The sequence below is a fragment of the Cicer arietinum genome, chromosome 4 (genome assembly GCF_000331145.2).
Source record: "Cicer arietinum cultivar CDC Frontier isolate Library 1 chromosome 4, Cicar.CDCFrontier_v2.0, whole genome shotgun sequence".
Classification (NCBI taxonomy): Eukaryota; Viridiplantae; Streptophyta; class Magnoliopsida; order Fabales; family Fabaceae; genus Cicer; species Cicer arietinum.
The window spans coordinates 15,647,989-15,668,002 of record NC_021163.2 but is presented as its reverse complement, the minus strand read 5'-3'; the positions used below and the strand labels follow the sequence as shown (position 1 = coordinate 15,668,002).

Below are 20,014 nucleotides of genomic sequence, written 5' to 3'. Positions count from 1 at the left end.
CTCCTGCTGACCACTCTACCTCATCTGTTGGCCCTCTACCATCTATTTCATCTTCTTTTGCCTCTCTTCCATCCTTATCTACCATGCCTATTCCCTCCAACACAGTTGTTGCTGCCTCTTCTCAACCCTCCGCTCACCTTCCCTCCACTTCCACCTTAGCTGGACCCTCAAACTCTGATATCATGGCCGCTCTCCAGATCATCATGACAAGACAAATTCAGCATGATCAAGAGACTGCTCTACTCAGAACTTGGATGGCTGATCATCTTGCTCCCAAGCTGGGAATTCCACCTCCGCCTCCTCATCCGGTGCCTCCTCCCTCTCAGATCCCTCCTGCTGGAAAATCCTCCTTCTCCGAAGGATCTTCTCCCTCCCTAGCATCTTAGGTCTATCCCTTATGTCTTTTTGGATGACAAAGGGGGAGAATTAAGTTAGATTTTCTTTTATTCTGTTACTGCTCTCTTGTTGTTGTTATGCCTCTTTTACTGTATCTTTGCCAAAAATTAATGAATTTTTATTATCTTTAATGAAACTCTTTCTGTTTGCATTTAAAAATTCTATTTTAACAAATGCACAAATTGAGGGGGAGCTGTTACAGCTCTTTATAATAGAATCAAATTAAAATCTAAATTAACATGTTTGTCATCATCAAAAAGGGGGAGATTGTTGAGACAAACTCTCTATTTTAAAGTTTTGATGAAAATAAACAAAGGTTAATTAAGAATGTTAATTATGATTCTAAATGTTATGTTAATTTAACTTGTGTTCTTGAGTGGTTTTAATTAAGAGCAGAATCAAGCAAATACAAGAAAAGACAACAACAAGATCATTCTGCATCATAAACAGAGAATGATTTTCAGCTTCACCGAACTATCTATCACAGCATGTTGTTCAAAGTTTATCTACATCGTTAACAAAGAATCTGCTCTGGAAATCATTCATATCTAACAAGTACATGGCAAGGAACAAGTACAAATAATCCAGACTCAAAAAGGATATTTGATCGCAAAGATCAAAGAGTTTAAACATGGACAAAAGTCATGACGGCTTAAGAACTCCAAAATTCAAATGTCAAGAAAACTTGATCAAACTGGGTATATGACAAGACAAGAACAAAGGAAATACAGAACATTCAAAACGGGAACTCCAGAATGATTATTGAAGCTCAAGAACGTTCAAACTGATAAAACCAAGAACGTTAATCATTCTCCGTTTTCTGCACATCAACAGCAGCCTTGCATCCTCTCTGTTTCAGTCTGCAATTCGATTCAAATCTTCTCCAACCTCCTCTAGCTTCACTCAAGACTCAAGACAAATAATGTACCATCCAAGATCAATGAAGAAATGTCAAAGAAAGGACAGAAGTGCTTTCAATGCTAAAACATCAAAAGTCAAAAAGCTGTTTTCAAAGCAACATTATTTTTATTCTAAAAATAATGTTTTGGTCAAAAAAGCATGGCCTCTCCAACAGCTATTTCGTACATCTCCAGCCTATAAATAGAAGGCCATTATCTCAGTTCTAAGCAAGAAATTCAAGTGCCAAGTAATCAACATTATACAATCACACTTAAGCTTGAAATTCTGAAAAAACAGAGGAAACATTACCTTCTGCAAATTCGCTAAACAGCCACTGCTGCTCATTCATATATCAGTTGCGAAATTGTCATTAGATACTCTGTAAAGAATCTATTCTCAAACAAGAGTTGAGCAATATCAGATTCTGTCAAAATCAATCATTTGTAAAAACTCAAACTATAAGAGTTTCGTTATAGTTTGTTTAAGATTGCTTCCTATCAAGGTTAGATAGGTGTTGTGATTGCTTTCTGGGTGGAAAGTAATTAAGAAAGAAATAGATCAAGGTTGATTTATTCTAGGTGTTGTAAGATTAAGAAGGTTCTTCATTTTAAACACTTAGTAGAAAATCTCACAGTGTGAGGACTGGACGTAACCCACGTTGGGTGAACCAGGATAAATCTTTGTGTGGTATTCTCCTTCCTTTCTCCTTCTTTATTATACTGCATTAATCATTTGAGATAAAGTATAAACTGATTTTCTGCTAATTAAAGAACGTTCTCTGTTTTAATAACATAAACCAAGAACGTTCTCCGTTTTCTGTCTTATAACCAAGATCATTCTTGAGTTATTTTCTTAAGTTTTAACAGGAATTTTTAAAAGGCATATTTACAATTAAAACCCCCCTTTCTTGTAAATCGATATTGTTACTTCATAATCGTCATATTGAGAGTGGCTTTAACTGCCATATTGAGGGTGTAATTCTAGAACGGTTTTCGACGGTGCAGTGGAACTCCAATACAATGAATTTGAGCTGTTTTATCCTGGGGACTTCGTGGTTGATAGTCTGCCTTGCACAATTTGGGCAGAGCTGCGAAACGTCTTAAAGAGAGCGACCTAGTCCGCGACTCAACCCAGTAATATCTTCGGTGACATAAGTTGTGAATTTTTAATAGTTTTCTAAAACTCGAAGTCAACAATTTTAAGTCGTTTCGTTCTGCCATGTCAATCTGAAGAGATTACTGGATTTTGTTATGTTGCCTCTGATTTCGATAAACTGTTTCAATTTGAAGCAAATAGAAAATGATAAAACAGTTGGAGAATTAACCCATTGGAGAATAATGATAAGAATTATATTCTTAATCGATTTGTTGATGATCTGTATAACTATTACAGTTCCAACAATATTGAGAGATATGTTTGAGATACTCTACTGGTATCTAGAGTATCAGATCTCCGATGACAGATACATGGAGGCTGACAGATCCACGGAGGCACACTCCCATAAAATTCAGAAGATAACTAATGAGATCATCTATTAAGGTATGTCACTCCTGACATATTTAAATTAAATGTTGAAATTTAATATGTCTCATTTTGTTTGGATGTTGAAATCAATAAAATGTCTGCTTACATGTTATGTGATTTTAATTTTTTACATGTTATACTATGTGATGTGAACACATCTGGTTTCAAAATTAAGTAATGTAGGTTTAATTCTAATGTTATTGTTAAATGATTTTGAAAAATGTGATTTTTATAGTCAAACTAAAATAACAAAGAGTTCACATAAATATGTAGTTAGAGAATCTGAGTCTTTAGATTTATTACACTTTGATGTATGTGAACTTGATGAGACGTTAACAAGAAATGAAAGTGAAACGCTTGACATGTTAAAGATCTTTATAGCTGAAATTGAAAATCAATTTAGTATAAAGATTAAGAGGTTCCAAGTATGATTCTATTTTATTTAATGAGTTTTATAAATTGTCTGGAATTATACATGGAACAACTGCACCATAATTATTTGAAGTGAATTGTAAATTTGAAAGAAAAAAGGGAATAGAACTTTTATTGATTTAGTTGTTGCTAGTATGTTTAACTCTAGTACTACATCTCATTGGTGTGAAGAAAATATATTGTTTATTTGCTATGTTTTGAATAGAGTTCTTATTTTCAAACATGGGGTTGTCTGGCTTATGTCAGAATCCCCGATCTCGAGCAAATTAAACTCGTCAATAGAGCCTATGAATGAGAATTCATTGGGTATGCAGTAAAAACAGAGCGTATAGGTTTTATGACCTAAATGCAAAAGTGATCATAAAGTCAAATGAAGTTGAGTTCTATGAAAATAAATTTCCTTTCAAATGGAGAAATAGTGGGGGCAGCGAACCAAGTCACGTTTCTGTAACTAGAAGCAGTAAACAATGCAAAAAAGAAACTCGAAGAAGTAAGAGAGTCAGACTTGCTAAAGATTGTACACCTCATTATACGGCTTATACTTTAGAAGAGGATCTTGCAAATCCTTAAGAAGCTTTGTCATCTTTAGATGCAGATTTATTGCAAGAAGCAATAAATAATGAAATTGATTCTCTAGAGTCTAACCGGACCTGACATTTAGTAGACTTGCCTCTTGTTGCAAATAACAGGTTGTAAATGAATATTGAAAAAGAAACTAAAACCCAATGGAATGATTGATAAATACAAGGCACACCTTGTAGCCAAAGGTTTTAGACAAAGAGAAAATATAGATTTCTTCGTCACTTTTCCTCTGATCACTAGAATAATATCCATTAGAATACTCATATCACTAGCAATTATTCTTAACCTGATGATACACCAAATGAATGTTAAAACAACTTTTTTAAAAGGTGATTCCGAAGAAGAAATCTATTATGGAACAACCTGATGGTTTTGTAATTCAAGGACAAGAATACAAGGTATGTATGTAAGATAAATCCTTGTATGGTCTTAAATAAGCTCCTAAGAAATGGCATGAAAAATTTGATAGCTTTATTATATCGAATGAGTTTAAAGTGAATGAAAGTGACAAATGTATTTACTATAAATTTGAAAATGACATTTGCACTACCATATGTCTCTATGTAGACGACTTACTCATATTTGATTCAAACATTCATGCTGTTAATATTGTGAAATCATTGTTGTGTAACAACTTTGATATGAAAGATCTCGGAGAAGCGAATGTAATCCTCGAAATCAAGATTACTAGGTCAAAAAAGGGAATTTCTTTGAATCAGTCTCACTATGTTGAAACAATCCTAAAGAAATATAAACACTTTGACTGTAAACCTGCTTGCACATCATATGATCTAAGTGTGAAACTTTTCAATTACACGGGTGAAAGTGTTAGACAAACTGAATATGCGAGCATGATTGACAGCCTCGTGTATGCCACTGATTGTACTAGACCCGACATTGCCTACGTCGTGGGACTGTTGTGCAGGTTTACCAGTAGACCTAGTATGGAGCATTGACACGCTATGGAAAGAGTCATGAGATACCTGATAATGACCATGAGTCTCAGATTACATTATCAAAGATTTCTTATAGTCCTTGAAGGATACAATGTTGCTGATTGGAACGTCGTATCAGATGACTCCAAAGCAATCGATGACTATATTTTAATATAGTGAGTGGTGTTGTATCTTGGAAATCGAAGAAGAGACAATATTGGCTCAGTCCACTATGGAGTCTGAAATGATAGCACTAGCTACTACTAGTGAAGAAGCAAGTTGGTTGAGATGTTTGCTAGTTGAGATCCTTATATGGGAAAACCTATGATAAATGTGTTGATCCACTGCGATAGTACCGCGGCTATTGCGAAGATCGAGAATCGTTATTACAACGATAAGAGACGACAAATTTGTCGTCAGCACAACGCTGTTAGAAAATTATTTTGTAAATGAGTTGTTATAGTGGATCATGTATGCACTGATGAGAATTTAGCAAATCCTTTGACGAAAGGATTAGCTATAGAGAAAGTCATAAATACATCCAAAAGGATGAGACTAATGCCTATAGAGTCACTCATGATGGTAACCCGACCTAAAAGACTGGAGATCCCAAGAATTAGGTTCAATGGGTAATAACAAGTCGTGAAGTGATATGAGATGAACATGTTATTATAAATTAGAGAAACATGATTCCTGAAGCGATGATAGGATGAGGTAATAGGAACTCTTAATGAGATCTATACTCTATGTGGAGGGAGTACCTAGCTACAGGAGTACTCTTGATAGACTCACCTATGTGAATGTGGAAGTGGGGCCGCTTCCTATGGAATTTCGAGGCAGAATTCCTAGAGCGTTCACTATACTGGGATACACGTGTTGGGCCATTAATGCACGAGCTTTTGAGAATACACCCTATGAAAAGGTTGTGTGTGGATTTGATGTCAGAGATAGAGTTCAAGACTACGAGTCACTCTTGTTGAATCTGAATCTTACTATGCAAAGGTTCAAGTCAAGAGACACCTTTGTTTTATGTACGATCTTATAGAAGCATTTGATGCTATTTCAGAAGCATTTTTTTTTTAAATTCAAGTGGGGGGTTGTTGGAACATAAGTTTGTTATAATGTGAATTTAAAAATGTGTTGAAGTCTCACATTGGAAAGAAATAATTTTTGTAAATTTAAGTGGAATGAAACTTGTTTTTTTTAAATTCAAGTCCCACATTGAAAAGAATTTTTTTGAAATCTCACTTTGGTAAACTATCATATTTTGTAGTTTCAACTCTATACATACTAAAGTCCCACATTGTTTAGAAAACATATGTGAGTTTGCTTCCATCACTATATAATGAGTTTCAAACTATTGTGAAAAGGACACCAAAGTTAGATGCTTTTCTCAACTTTCTCTTTTCTCCCTTTTAAATTATGCTCGCCATTTTCGAGCCACTTCTCCCCTTTCTTTATGTCCCTTCGGTTTTTAGAGCGGTTATTATGCCGCAGTTCATTCGTTTTTTTTTGTCTTTTTGAGTGGTTATTATGTCGTAGTTATGAATGGTTATAGTACCATATTGAGAGTGACTTTAATCGTCATATTGAGAGTGGCTTTAACTGCGATATTGAGGGTGTAAATCTAGAACGGTTTTCTACGGTGCAGTGGAATTCATACACAATTTGGGCAATGCCACGAAACGTCGAGCGACCTAGTCCGCAACTCAACCTAATAATATATTCGGTGGTATAAATTGTGAATTTTAAATAGTTTTCTAAAACTTAAAATCAAATGATTACATGAATTATAATATGTGGTAAATTAAATTCAAATACATTACATGAATTTAGTTCACTTAAAGTATTTAAATGTAACTAAAAAACATTGTTGAAATAGCACGGTGAAACTTTTATCAAATTGAAGTAGTATAACAATTTATAATTAGGCACAATACATAATGGTTTATTAATTACCTCAATGACAGTAATTCATATACTAGTTTATGATGATATTAGGAAATGTCGTTGAGGTTTTTCATACTTCATGTGCGCATAAGAATGGGGCGTGTTTATGTCAACAAAAAAGAAAGAAGCATAACACGTGTTGGGTATCATCTCTATATTTTGTGAAATATAAACATAATATACAACATTCTTTTTTGAATCAGCTGATATTGTAACATTAAATTTCTGTTTGGTAATAACACCAACAAATTTTTTTGTTGATAAAATTAACTTACAGACAGATAGTTTATAACTGATAAATATTAAGTTAATTAATTAACGGTTCAATTAAATTAAAATGTAAGATAACATAACATATTATTCTTAATTAAAAATAACCTTTTTAATTAATATTTAAAATATTTTAGAAGTAGTAATTTAAAATTTACCAATTAGATATACTTTTTTTATCTATTTTATTTATATTAAATTAAAATAAATAAATTACAATTAATGATAAAATTAGAAGAAAAAATGATAAAATATAAATTGCTTAAATTATAAGAAAATTCTATAAACTATAAATTTATAAATGACTGTTACCAAATCCCAAATAGGACTAAATTCGTTTTATGTTCTTGCCAAATCAGAAATTACTCGGAAAAAGAAGACATTAAGGGATGAGGTTCGAATATTTTATATACACCCCCAATACTTTAGAAATTGAGAGGATCAATTTCTAACCGGTATAAAGCTCACATCAGCCCATTTTAGTGGATAAATCTTCTATGCACCATAAGTTTCTATCTAAATTTTGCAAATACTCAATAGCTTCATTAGCCATTCTCTTTCTTGGATTGAACAAAATGTTTAGAACATCAAATTTTCTTGGTTTGTTTGACACCCTTTCACAATTCAATCTTAAATAACTGTGACGATTATCTAAAGATGATTCAGTAAAATTGTAATGTGAGTTGGTTGATTTTAGATTGTTGGGCGAGATCAATTAATGTGTGTAAATAAATAGTTTTAAAAATGCAAATAATGCATACTAGAATATAGCGCGTTGCGCGGGATATGTATACTTCATCATATGAGTAGTGTTGTGAATAAGATTTTAAAATTTCAAAAAAATAATATAATTTATTTATTTTGATAGTATTTTTTTCAAGTGAATTTATTTGAGTAATTATTATATATGAGTTGACAAACACACATTTGAGAATATGTAAAAAGTTTTGCATAGTGAAGATCATTCTACAAACAAAATTCATAAATTTAAAATATAAAAATGAGTTTGTCATTTGGCATTCATTTCATTACAATCATGTCAAAGAAATAACAAATCTAACATCCAACATTTTAAGTATGAGACTTCTATACAACATTATTTGAGAATTTTCACAAACAACTCGTACGTAGGATTGAGTAAAAGTAAAACATATGTAGAAACTTAAAATTGGTAGTATTTTAAAAAAAATTGACAATATAAAACATCTCCGTAAAAAAACCACAAATAATTTTTTAATATAAATGGTAAATAGTTTTCTCTCGAATACACAATACTAACACTCATATAAAGTTGAATGTGGACAATCTTCTTTGTCTTTTGAGGAGCCAATATACTTTCATGTCGTAAATGAGATCAAATATGTTGCAAAAACAATACTCTAACTAAGAACAATCGAGATTTTGAGAAAAATGAGCAAATAGGTATAATATGTTACAAAATACCACTTACTCAAAAGTTGTGTAAAAAAAAAGAATTTTCCAACTATATCTACTTCTTTGAAAATAGATTTTCTTTTGAGTTGATAAAGTGGAGTTGTGAAAACTTAGATATGCAGAATGTTTTCTCATGACAGAGCTTTTAGATGTGCCACATGAGCTTTTAGGTGGCACAATATTTGATGAAGATGTATGAGTCTATTTTAATATATATGATGTTTATGTGGGAGTCTATTTTAATATATATAGTCTATTTTAATATATTGTTTATCTAAAAGAAAAAAGTTTGAAAGCATGTAATGGTGGTGGAGGAAGAGATGGAGAAACTTTAAAATGACGTAATATATTAATTGATAGTTAAAACCATATAAAGAGAAGAACCGTTATCATTAATGATGGAGAAAGAACCGTTATATGGAGTAACAATGAATGTCGAATAACTGATAAATAATATTTATTGTATTGTAATTTGTAACTTATGACATATGAATAGTTCTACCAAATGTTATATAAAAAAATGTAATAAAAAATAAAGAGAAAGAGTATGATAATAAGAAAGAGGAAGAGTATTTGTTAGATATGTTACCTCAGATTTTTTTGATGTGACAATATTAATATATAAATTTTTCTCTAAATCCATATCAGTAATGAGTATAATAAAAAAAATAAAATTGTTGGAATAACTCTAAATTTTATCTCTCTATTTGATATAAATATTAATTTTACTTATCTAATAAGTGACATGTGATATATTTTATAGATATTATAGATTTTATTAAAAAAATATTTTTTTTTCAGTAATGATACTATGTAATATTTAATTTAAATATGTTTATGGAGGAATAACCGTTATCAATAATAATGGAGGAGCAATAAGTGTAAAATAATTGATATTTATTGTATTGTAATTTGTAACTTATGGCACATGAATAGTTCCACAAAATATTATATGAAAAAAATGTGATAAAAGTTGTACTAAAAATAAATTGCAATAAAAAAGAGGAAGAATATTTGTTAGATATGGCAACATTTGAATGAGATGGTATAATATTTTTGAATTGTAGGAGTCTATTTTAATATATATAAAGATTTGAATATTAGTTCTCAAAATGCAAGTCCTATTTACAAATGTTGTCTGTTTAATAGCGTCCTCCATTGATAAAAAGACGAGAGAAAAAAAGTTTAATAGTTTTTGTCCTTGTAATACGAGACAATACAAATATGATTTTGGTCCGTAAGTTCCAGCCTTATCTTTTAAGTTTCTCCCTCCAAACTTTGAGTTCGTGTTGGTATTTGACCTTCCAAAACGTTGAGGTGGGGATTAATTGAGTTTTTTGAAGCAATTGGTTTGGTGAAAGATTCAGCTAGTTTTAGGATGTGGAAGAAACTTGATGGTGCAGATGAAGGTTGCAAGCCAATGACATTGGATTGGCTATTGAACTTGGTTTGCATGGTGTGAGGATTTAAAAAGAAATTCACATATATGTTGAGTACAATGTGGATGATATTTTTTAGAAAGTTGCAGAATCTAAATGTATTGAATTAAGGAGAGATAATGAGGCCAAAATTGATGAGATGAAGATGATTGCAACAATGTTCAAAATCCACATTCTCATTCATCACTTGTTCACATCCACAGATTAACAGCTTTCTTTTATTTGAAGTGGTCAACATATGAACATTTACTTCCCTTCGTTTATTCTCTAGATCTGAAAACAAACCCACTGCAATCTTCCACTGCGAATTAACCAAATGACATGCACGAACCCAACTGCTACAAAGAGCCAAAAATCGAACACTTTGCATCGGAGAAGATGAAATATATGCTCTGTCCATAAAATTCTAGGGTAAAAAAAACATGGAGCAAACAACAGATGAAATAAAATTCAAATGTTGTTTATAAAATCTATCTCATCATGTATAGTGCCCATAAGCAAGCATCTCATTGTTTTTAGAGGATCAAATACCATCATGGACTAAAAGTTGGAGATCTTAAATGATATAAGATCAAACCAAAAAAATTACAAAGACTAAAACCTACCGGCCTATTGAAAGGAACAAAAAACACTATTAACCTATGAAAAAAAAATCAGCATTTCACAAAAGGAAATAAAACAAAAAGATTATATTTTTTCCTCAAAATTTGTTAAGTAAGAAAAAACAAAGCAAACATATATCAAAATTTCTGCACACTTATAATTCTACCATTTTACTGTCAAGGAAATTAACTTTCTTCCACGAGTAGCTCATGCATCTTTCTATCCATTGTCTCAGAACATATTTGATGCATCAATCCGTAGAAGGACACTAATTCTGATAACTGTTCCATAGACATATTTGCCATCATAGTCCTAGCAGTCTTCTCCCTCACTTGATTCATTTTCATCTTGTGTGTATAACCTGAACCGTTTCTAATTGTTGCACCAACCTGCTTTAGCCTATTCTCCTGCTGCAAACTCAGTGCTGTATTTGCCTGCAAAAACAAGCATTATCACATAAAAATATGGCCTTGAGATAAATTGTTGTTTACATAACCTTCTAATTATATTTCACTCCATGTGTCTTCCTGTGATGTCATTTAATGGATTCACATAAACCATGTATGTGTAAAGTGTGAGTAGTTCCAAATCATCTGATAAATACTAAATAGAGCTTTTAAGTAACCTGTAGAAAGTCTGCTCCTGCTTCAAGTTCAGAACTTCGGCTTGCAATCATATGAGAATCAGACTTGTAAATGTTTCTAGCAACTGAAAAGCTTTTCAAAATGAGTTTTCTCTTTAGCTCCAATTCCTCATTTAGCTTTATGTACTTTGGCACAAATGTTGAGCTGCTAAGTTTTTTCTCATAAGCTATTACAGCCTTCACAAATTCCTATTTTCACAACCAACAGCAAAAATCCTTCAATTTTATTTCTTATATAATTTTTACATGCGTTGCAATAAGAATAGGAACAAAAGTTAACCTGATAAGCCATATTGCATCCAGGATAATCAAATTCATCACTGTCTTGGTGCCTCATTCTCTCTGGATGAAATTGAAGGCCCATAATAAACTTTCCATCTTCAGGATTATAATTATTTGGATCATAAAATCCTTCAACCAAACCATCTGGAGCAAATGCCATTGGAATAAATCTCTTTGCGAGTCTCTTAACACCCTGATGGTGGTAACTATTCACCATGATCTCCATTTTGTCATCCACAAAAGAGTCATTAAACCAATCATGTAAGGGGGTGTTCGCCGATACTTTTATCGGATGACGATGACCATCATAGTTTTCATAGTCCATGTGAACAACTCTTTGACCTTCAAGGCATTTATCCAATAGCTCTTTCTCTACATCTTGGTAAAGTGTGCCTCCACATGAAACATTAAGGATTTGAGATCCCCTGCATATACCCAAATAAGGTATATTTCTTTCAAGGCAGAGCTTTGCAAGCCTTAGCTCAATGGAGTCTTTCTCTTTATCAGTGGCAGCATCACTTGAGTGAAGCTGTCTTATGTGCTCAAGTTCTTCAGGTGTAAGTCCACACAGTTCTGCATCATAATGAGAGGGATCAATGTCCTCACCTTCACAAAGAAGAATTCCATGGATTGGCTCAAAGCTTTCTAAGAGAGTGTGAATTCCACTCACTCTTGGGACAATGACTGGAACAGCTCCATATCTTACTATGAGATCCAGATGATACTCACCTGTACAATTGAGCGTATTACTGCTTCGGATTCACAGGCAATAAATTTCATATATTGCAAAGTTAAAAGGGAATTAGGAGGAAAAAATTATTTCAAGTAGGTAACAAAAATAAAGAATTCAAGGTAAACAATGTTGAGCTGATGAACAATGTTCTGATGTATGAATTCTTCTCATTCATTTAATTTCAGACTCTGACAGTTCATGAATAATGTATACTGGTCATTTTAAATAGTGTAATGATAGTAACGCATGCCTGTTAGGGATGTGAAGTAGCATCATCTAATTCAATATGTATACCCAGACAAAAAAAGGATAACTATGTCTATACATTCCAAGACTGCATTTAGAGTGCAGTTTATGTTGATTTTCTTGAAGTGTTTTTTATATTGAACATGTTGACATCGCACATTTAAAATATAATGTGTTTGGATTCATGTCACAAGTGCTTTAAAATTAAGTTTGACTCTATTAAAACGTTATTTCAGTTAAATTTAGATAGTTGGTTGCTTTGAATGGAAATGTAAGTTCATCAAAAGTTGAAGCACTCCAATCTTAAAAGGTGAAAATTGGAGATCATATCATCCCACAAGACACATGGTTTATTAAATATCAAGTTCAGGAGATGTAAACTACGTAACACCAATGATGTTGGATTAGATGTCGCGTTAAAGAGTAAAATTAAAACAAGAATAAATAAGTGTAGTAGAGACAGGAAGCAACAATACTATGAATGAGAACATTAGAGAGTGTTGTAATAACCCCTATTAATTTCGATTTTGGTAGTTTGGACATATGTGGAAGAGAAATATAGATTATGTAGAAAGGGGGTATGTCAGCCAACTGACAACCAAATCGCTAGTTTACATCTCTCTTCCACATATAGTTGAATTCTATACTATATTTTATATCAAACTTATTTTTTGAGTGAATATTCCAATGTAAAATTACTTCACTTTCAGACTCAATTATAACTAAATAAATGTTACAAAATAATTTATCTAAAATCAAGTTCATTTGACAAACATTCATCCAAACACTCCAAAATACTTTATCATCAGTTTTATATATACCGTAATGATTGATCTAAGTTTGTGTTTGGGGGAATGTATGCCACACATGACTTTGAATTAGTTTGATATTACAAAATAGTGTTGTTAAAATAAAGTTGATAGATAAGTATTCCTTTTGTCCAGCGTCATCTTCGTTTCATTTCACACGCATTAAAAATGATGACAGTAAATGAATTAGTTTATACTTGTTTGATTTTATGTTAATCCAAACAAAAAATTTAAAATACACAAAGCACACCATTCAAGATAGTTATTTTTTTTTTAATAATAATAAGAGTTTGAATTGAGGAACTGATGTCATAGTTTAAAAGTATGAAATATTTTGAATTATTTACAAATAAATTTATATTTGATTCCTTCAATAACAGTAATTGAGATCAAATTCAGAACATGTTGGTTCAATATTTTAATTTTTTACAGCTAGATAAAACTATTGGAGTGAACTCAAGATGCTTGTTGAATGACCCAATGATAGAGATGTGTAATTTGTTTTCTTCCATTGGTAGAGTAGGGACAAATCGTGGAATATGTATCACCCAAAAGTAATCACTTTAGAAGGAGAAACGGAAGAAAAAAAAACAGTCAAAATAAACAATTAATATAGAGCGTGGCATTTGACAAACACAAACGTTGCTATCAATAAACACACGCGTGACCTAAAAGTTTATTATTGAAAAAATGGCTGCAACGAAAATGAGTGAGTGTATTTACCAACAAAATCTACGAATTTGTTCTTGCGGATGGTACGTCGAGAAACGATGAGAACCCTTGGCAAAAGCATTGAGAGATCGGAATTGGCCATGACGATTGCGAATGAGTTTGAGTGCACAACTACGTGGAAACTCTGAAGCAATTGTCAAATTAAGCCAAATCAGAAATTATTTTTTATAAATTGTCAAACGGGTCACATTAATTGCACAGTATATGAAAAAAACAATCGACGTTAGTGCTAGTTATAACATAACTTATACCTAAATTTCTTTCAATTTTCAAATTGATTTCTTACTTATAGAATCAATGTACGCGGAATTTCGTTCAGATAACGTTGAAACGGTGACGTTTCTCTGTGAATTGAGATTGAAGCGATACGCAATTGCAATTGCAAAGCGTCCATTTTGTGTTTGATTTTCCTAAAATGTAGAGAGGGATCTGGCTGGATCAACTGGATTTTATTTATCGTAGTTGAGCACTGATGTTTGGTAAGTATTTTGTACGAAAATGAAGGACCAATCAATCACTCAATTTTAAAATGGAGGGGTAAAAAATTCAGGCAGCGATCGTTTATGTTTTACTTTTATTTATTTACAATAGATTTTCTTTTCTTTTCTTTTGATTTTAGTTTTAATGTTTGAATTGAAAATTCGCCTTCATTTATTCATTTAATAATAAAAGGATTAAGATGAAATAATGCTATCCACTTTTATGATACTTTTAATGTTTATTAAGTAAAGTTTATTACTTCTAATATTTTAACACGTTATGATATTTTATATGATAATATAATTTGTTGGAATCTTAATTGAAACAATAAACTTTACTTACTCACAACTTCTAAATTAAATAGTAAGGATAATTTTCTTTTAAAATAAAAATATTAAAACAAAATATATTCAAAAATATTAATTGGTATTAATGATACATTCTCAATAAAATGTTAAACAAACTTCAAATTTATTATATATATGAATAATAAATACATCAAAATTGTGTCGATATAGAGAATATTTTAATAAATTAGATTATATTAATTTTTGAAATCGAAATATTATATTTAAAACTCTTTCATTGATTCATTAACTTATAAAGCGAGCTATATTTGACTACTTTGTGACTTTATAGGTGTGTGACACAACTACATTAAAATGATGTTGATAGATGTGTGATCCATGATTTACCTTTTTAACATTTAACATTTGGGGATTTTAAACTTCTTATGCAACTTTTTCCGCACATTGCCTAATTTTATTGGTGAACTCGGCATGCTAAGATCTGTAACTTTTTTTTTTTTTTTTAATGTAAAAAAGTAGGTTTATAACATATTTTTTGATATATTGAATTTGATTTCTTCCAATATATTTTGAAAATTATTATTTTTTCTAACAACTAACATATGGTTATAAAAATGTATTAAGGTTGCTTTTATAAAAAAAATTGTATTATAGCTAAAAAAGGTAAGAAATATCTCTATAGACAAAGTTTCATGATGGTAAAAATAGAAAAACTATGACATTCTCATGTTTGTATAAACTGATTTTATATTTTACATATAACAAAATGCAACATTTTGCAATAATTTTTTAATTACGGTTGCAAAGTTGATTTACATTAAAATAATATTGTGAATTTTTCTTTAATATTAGCATTACCACATAAGATTATTTTACACCAATAAAGTATCTCAATTAAATTCAAAAATAATTTATCTTTGAAAACTAAACGATCGATATCATTATAACTTGATGTGTTTGACTTTTAGGTATGTATATACAAATGACGGTTTGTGTATCTCCTTTACCCGATCTTAAGATTATATTGGTTCAATTTTTAGACCCAAACATAATCTATAACTTGGTGAGGTACGACTTCAATAAGTACAAGTTTATACAATTCAAGATCGAGTTGATTCCAATATATCAAATAGTAATACAAAAAAAAATTATACCTATGAATGTTTTATTCATAGAAGAAATGTCTCGTGCATGAAATTGAATTACCATCTTTCACTTGTGACAAGAACCCAGAGAAATTATACATTGCAATCTCAATGTTCCAACATCAATCAAACTACCCAGGACAGTGAAGACCCTGACTTATATAAGCTTTAGTGAGAAACAACTGTAATACCAATAACATTAAATATGATTTAATTAATTCACTCATAATTATATCATAGACCACACAATATCACATTTTTGAAGCTTAATTCTAATCAGAACGAGTATATGTGATGTTTTACTTATTTCTTTCATAATTTATGTCTCAGAGCATTCATAATAGAGTCTTCATGTTTGAGTGTTTAAGCAAATGTCTCGTATACACATAATTAATTTTGTAATCTTTTAATGTCAAGTATTTAGTAAGTATTTCGTCTCTCTAATCTCGCAACTAAAAGAGTTGTATTAAAATTGATCCCACTAATAGGTTTATATCGTTACATTTAAAGATTCATTTATTTTAATACTCCTCTTATTCCATAATGAGTTACCCAATTGCATTATATCACAAAGATAAAGAAAAATATATAAATAAAATAGTACTTTCTATTACGATTAATGTAAAATAGAAAATATTGTATTAAAAGTGATATATGTAATATTAATTAAATAATATAATTAAAAAAATAAGTAATATTAATTTGGAAATTAAAATAATTATTTATTTTAAAACAAATTATTTTGATAAATGAGTTACTTCTTTTTCAAGTAGAATACTAGAGAGGAGGGCGCTCAAATATGTACCTCTTAAATAAACATCATCAATATTCATAGTAGAGTAGAAGTGTTTATTTAACTTTGCGTCACTTTTTTCATATCATATGTTTTATTTGGCTTTTTTATTATAAAAAACAAAAATTAAATACTATAATACCACTCTTTTCAAATTATATACCAAAGTACCATCCATTTTGAACTTTGTATTCCTTCTTCTTAGAAATCGGTCATTGCCCCTAAACTTTCTCAACTAAATTTGTTTTTTTTTTAGAGAAGGAAGGGAAATCGATTTTCTCAATACCGATTTCTCAACTAAAAAATTTGTTTTTCTTTATTTTATTTTTTTAATTTTTGTTTTTTTTCTAATTATTAAATTTATTTTATCATTTATAAAATTATTTTTATTAGTGGTGCTATTTAATAGGCACATATATAGGGAATTTGATCAATTAATAAAGCCACGTTCACCCGCTGAGAAATAATGCAACACATTATTTTTCGTTAACATTTTTCTTAATAATAAATATATATTTTATTAATAAATAATTGTTATTTTAATTAAATAATTAATTTAAGTTTCATTTATTATTAATTTAATTAATTATTATTTTAATTAAATAATTAATTTAAGTTTTATTAATTATTTAATTAAGTAATTAATATTTTAATTCAATAAATAAATACAATGTTAATTTTATATTTTATAATTATTAAAAAAAATTAATTAAATGGACTCCATAAAATAACAATATTTAATTTTATTATAATTAAACATACAAATACCAAATTAACTAATTTTATTACAAATGAACTAATTTCTATTAGGAGCATCGGTACGATAAGGGCATTTATTCTTGCTATGTCCTTCGTTCCGACACAAACCACATTTCTTGGTGTGTGTGTTTTTCTCTCGTTGATCCATTTTAGTATGAATACGAGTAGACTGTGGACGACCTTTTGGATCTCTTCTCATGGCTGGATTATGGCACAACTCTATTCCATTGTATTCTGGCCAATATGATTGAAGAGGAATTGCTGGGAACTCTTCTTTGTAAACGTCAAAGATACATTGCAATGTATACTTAGAAGACACATACATCATGTAGTCACGGTGAATAAATGAACTAGCGGCAAAGACATGTGAACATGGATAGTGTAATGCTTGAAATTCACCACAATCGCACCATCTTTTGTCGAGGTCTACCTTGAATGTCCCTACAGGACGACCGTTTGGTGGACGAACCAACTCCTTAACTGTAAATATACTATGGGCTTGATTGTGAATAACAACTTCATGGGAATTTGACATTTCTCGTTCCTTGCTAAGATTTTGAATAATTGTATTTGAGTAAATCAAACCTGGTGTCATCATTGCTTGGGCATGTGTCCCTCTTTCTTCAAATTTTGCAGTCACTCTATAGTATGTTGCTTGCACTAAAGAACTGATTGGAAGATTGCGTGTCCCCTTTAATACATTGTTCATGCACTCAAAACGGTTAGTTGTCATGTGTCCCCAACGTCTACCTTCATCATATGCTTGTAGCCATTGCTCCTTTGGAATATCGTCGAGCCATTTCACTGCATCTTGACTAGGTCCACATGAAGTTTTGTGATATATGTCGAACGCAAAAGACATGATGCCAATTGCTGTTTACATGCCTAACAACACTTTTAATCGACTCATGTCTATCTAAAATCAAGCAGAGGTTGGGTTGACGCGTGACAAACATTCATAGACGACTGAGGAAGAAAAACCAACCATCTGATGTTTCACCCTCAACAATGGCGTATGCTATAGGAATGGTATGACCATCACCATCCTGAGCGATTGCCATTAGTAAGGTCCCACGATACTTCTCATATAACCATGTTCCATCAACTTAAACAACTGGTTTACAATGATCAAACCCTCTGATACATGGTTGGAAACTCCAAAAGAGACGATGAAAGACAACTTTGCTAGGAACTCGTTGGCCATCCTCAATAGAGGGTCCCACTTCAATATCGGTAACAGTACTTGGAAGATAATGTTTGAAAGCAATAATCCACCTTGGAAGCTCTTTATATGATTCCTCCTAATTGTCGTATATTCTCTCAATGGCCATTTGTTTTGCAATCCATGTCTTTCTATAAGTAGTGGTATATATGTACCGAGTTGTTGGTGATCTTGTGAAACCATTGTTGATGAGCATGTGTGTGGCCCTTCTAGTTTTGTGATCTTCCAGATGTTTGATATCTTCTCCTGATGAAATATATTCAACGTGTTCGACTATATAGTTGGGGTTCAACCTATTTGGCAAACTTATATAGACAAATGTGTCGTGCAACCGCACCGTCTTATGCATGTATGGGTGAATGTACACTGCTCCTTCAGTCTTGGGTATGGTATCGCATGTCGTTCATTGCCCATCATTGCACTAGAGAAATATCATTTCCACTAGCAAAACGGTAAAACATTTTTCATATTAATCCAATAAATTGCATATAATATACTTGTCAAACTTGCTAAATAATAGTTTTATATTCTTTTACTAGATGGATTGGCAGGGGACTAATCCATTCTGGAACTCCATACGGGAATCTTGTCAGTTATAGATCAAACATTGATCACATGCAACATTATCAGGTTTAAAATTTCATTGTTCAACAAAATTTATATTTATTATAATTGTGTTGTCTTACTAATATGTGTTTTTTTTCTCTAGTTCATATGGATGCCTTACAGGGGTCTTGAAAATGTCATACCACAACAAGCATATCAGGATTCAATGATATGGACTGCCAAAACCGCATTGATTTGTTTATCAACTGTTGAATGGCATCAAACAGATAGAGTCAAACTGCAGTTTGGACTTTTGCAGGAAATACCAGATGAACCTGAAAATATTGATACACTTCACTGTTAGGATATGAGAGGGAATCTGAAAAATTGGAAAGACAAACATTCTGCATGGATTCAATTTTAGAACGAACGTCGAAGTCATTGTCTTACCGGTCAACCGATACATGGACATTCAATACCAACAGAGGAGTATATGGTGTGGTTTAGACACAACTCTAATCTGTATCTATCAGCTCTGCACTTACTACGGGACCCACGATGTGGTGTTGCAGAAGAGCCAACTCAACCATCACACCGACAAAGACGTAATAGACCTCGCCTACCGACTCACCCTATTTCTATTGAAAATGAAGCGCCAGAACCACATTATCATTCATTTTCTTTCACCCCAACACAACAACAATTTGAACCACCAAAACAATCATTTCAATTCATGTCAACTCAACAAGATGATCACCGACAATCTCTACATTCAAGCGATCAAGATTTTGTGAATAACTTATTTGGTGCAGACCTAGGTACATCTGAATCGGTTGCTCATTATATTAATA

The 20,014-nt window shown here is 31.4% G+C and overlaps 2 protein-coding genes across 2 annotated transcripts; both read right to left on the bottom strand.

Annotated features, from left to right (window-relative positions):
* Positions 1-9,993: 9,993 nt before the first annotated feature.
* LOC101514681 (putative glutamine amidotransferase GAT1_2.1) lies at positions 9,994-14,078 on the bottom strand. The gene is made up of 4 exons (XM_004496999.4): positions 13,902-14,078; positions 11,389-12,119; positions 11,091-11,297; positions 9,994-10,899 (listed from the first exon to the last, which is right to left on the bottom strand). The coding sequence occupies exons 1-4, from the start codon at positions 13,990-13,992 to the stop codon at positions 10,651-10,653; spliced, it is 1,278 nt and encodes a 425-aa protein (XP_004497056.1). The 5' UTR covers positions 13,993-14,078; the 3' UTR covers positions 9,994-10,650.
* Positions 14,079-17,432: 3,354 nt separating this feature from the next.
* Positions 17,433-18,456, bottom strand: LOC140919972 (uncharacterized). Its single transcript, XM_073367263.1, has 2 exons — positions 18,381-18,456; positions 17,433-18,268 (listed from the first exon to the last, which is right to left on the bottom strand). Exons 1-2 carry the CDS (start codon positions 18,454-18,456, stop codon positions 17,433-17,435), a joined length of 912 nt encoding a protein of 303 aa, XP_073223364.1.
* Positions 18,457-20,014: the final 1,558 nt, after the last annotated feature.

Coding starts and splice junctions, on each gene's coding strand:
- LOC101514681 (XM_004496999.4), bottom strand. CDS start 13,992: ATGGCCAATTCCGATCTCTCAATGCTTTTGCCAAGGGTTCTCATCGTT. Junction 12,120..13,901: donor CAAATTCGTAGATTTTGTTG/GTAAATACACTC, acceptor TCAATTGTACAG/GTGAGTATCATCTGGATCTC. Junction 10,900..11,090: donor CAGGAGCAGACTTTCTACAG/GTTACTTAAAAG, acceptor TTGTTTTTGCAG/GCAAATACAGCACTGAGTTT.
- LOC140919972 (XM_073367263.1), bottom strand. CDS start 18,456: ATGGCAATCGCTCAGGATGGTGATGGTCATACCATTCCTATAGCATAC. Junction 18,269..18,380: donor TGAGGGTGAAACATCAGATG/GTTGGTTTTTCT, acceptor GCATGTAAACAG/CAATTGGCATCATGTCTTTT.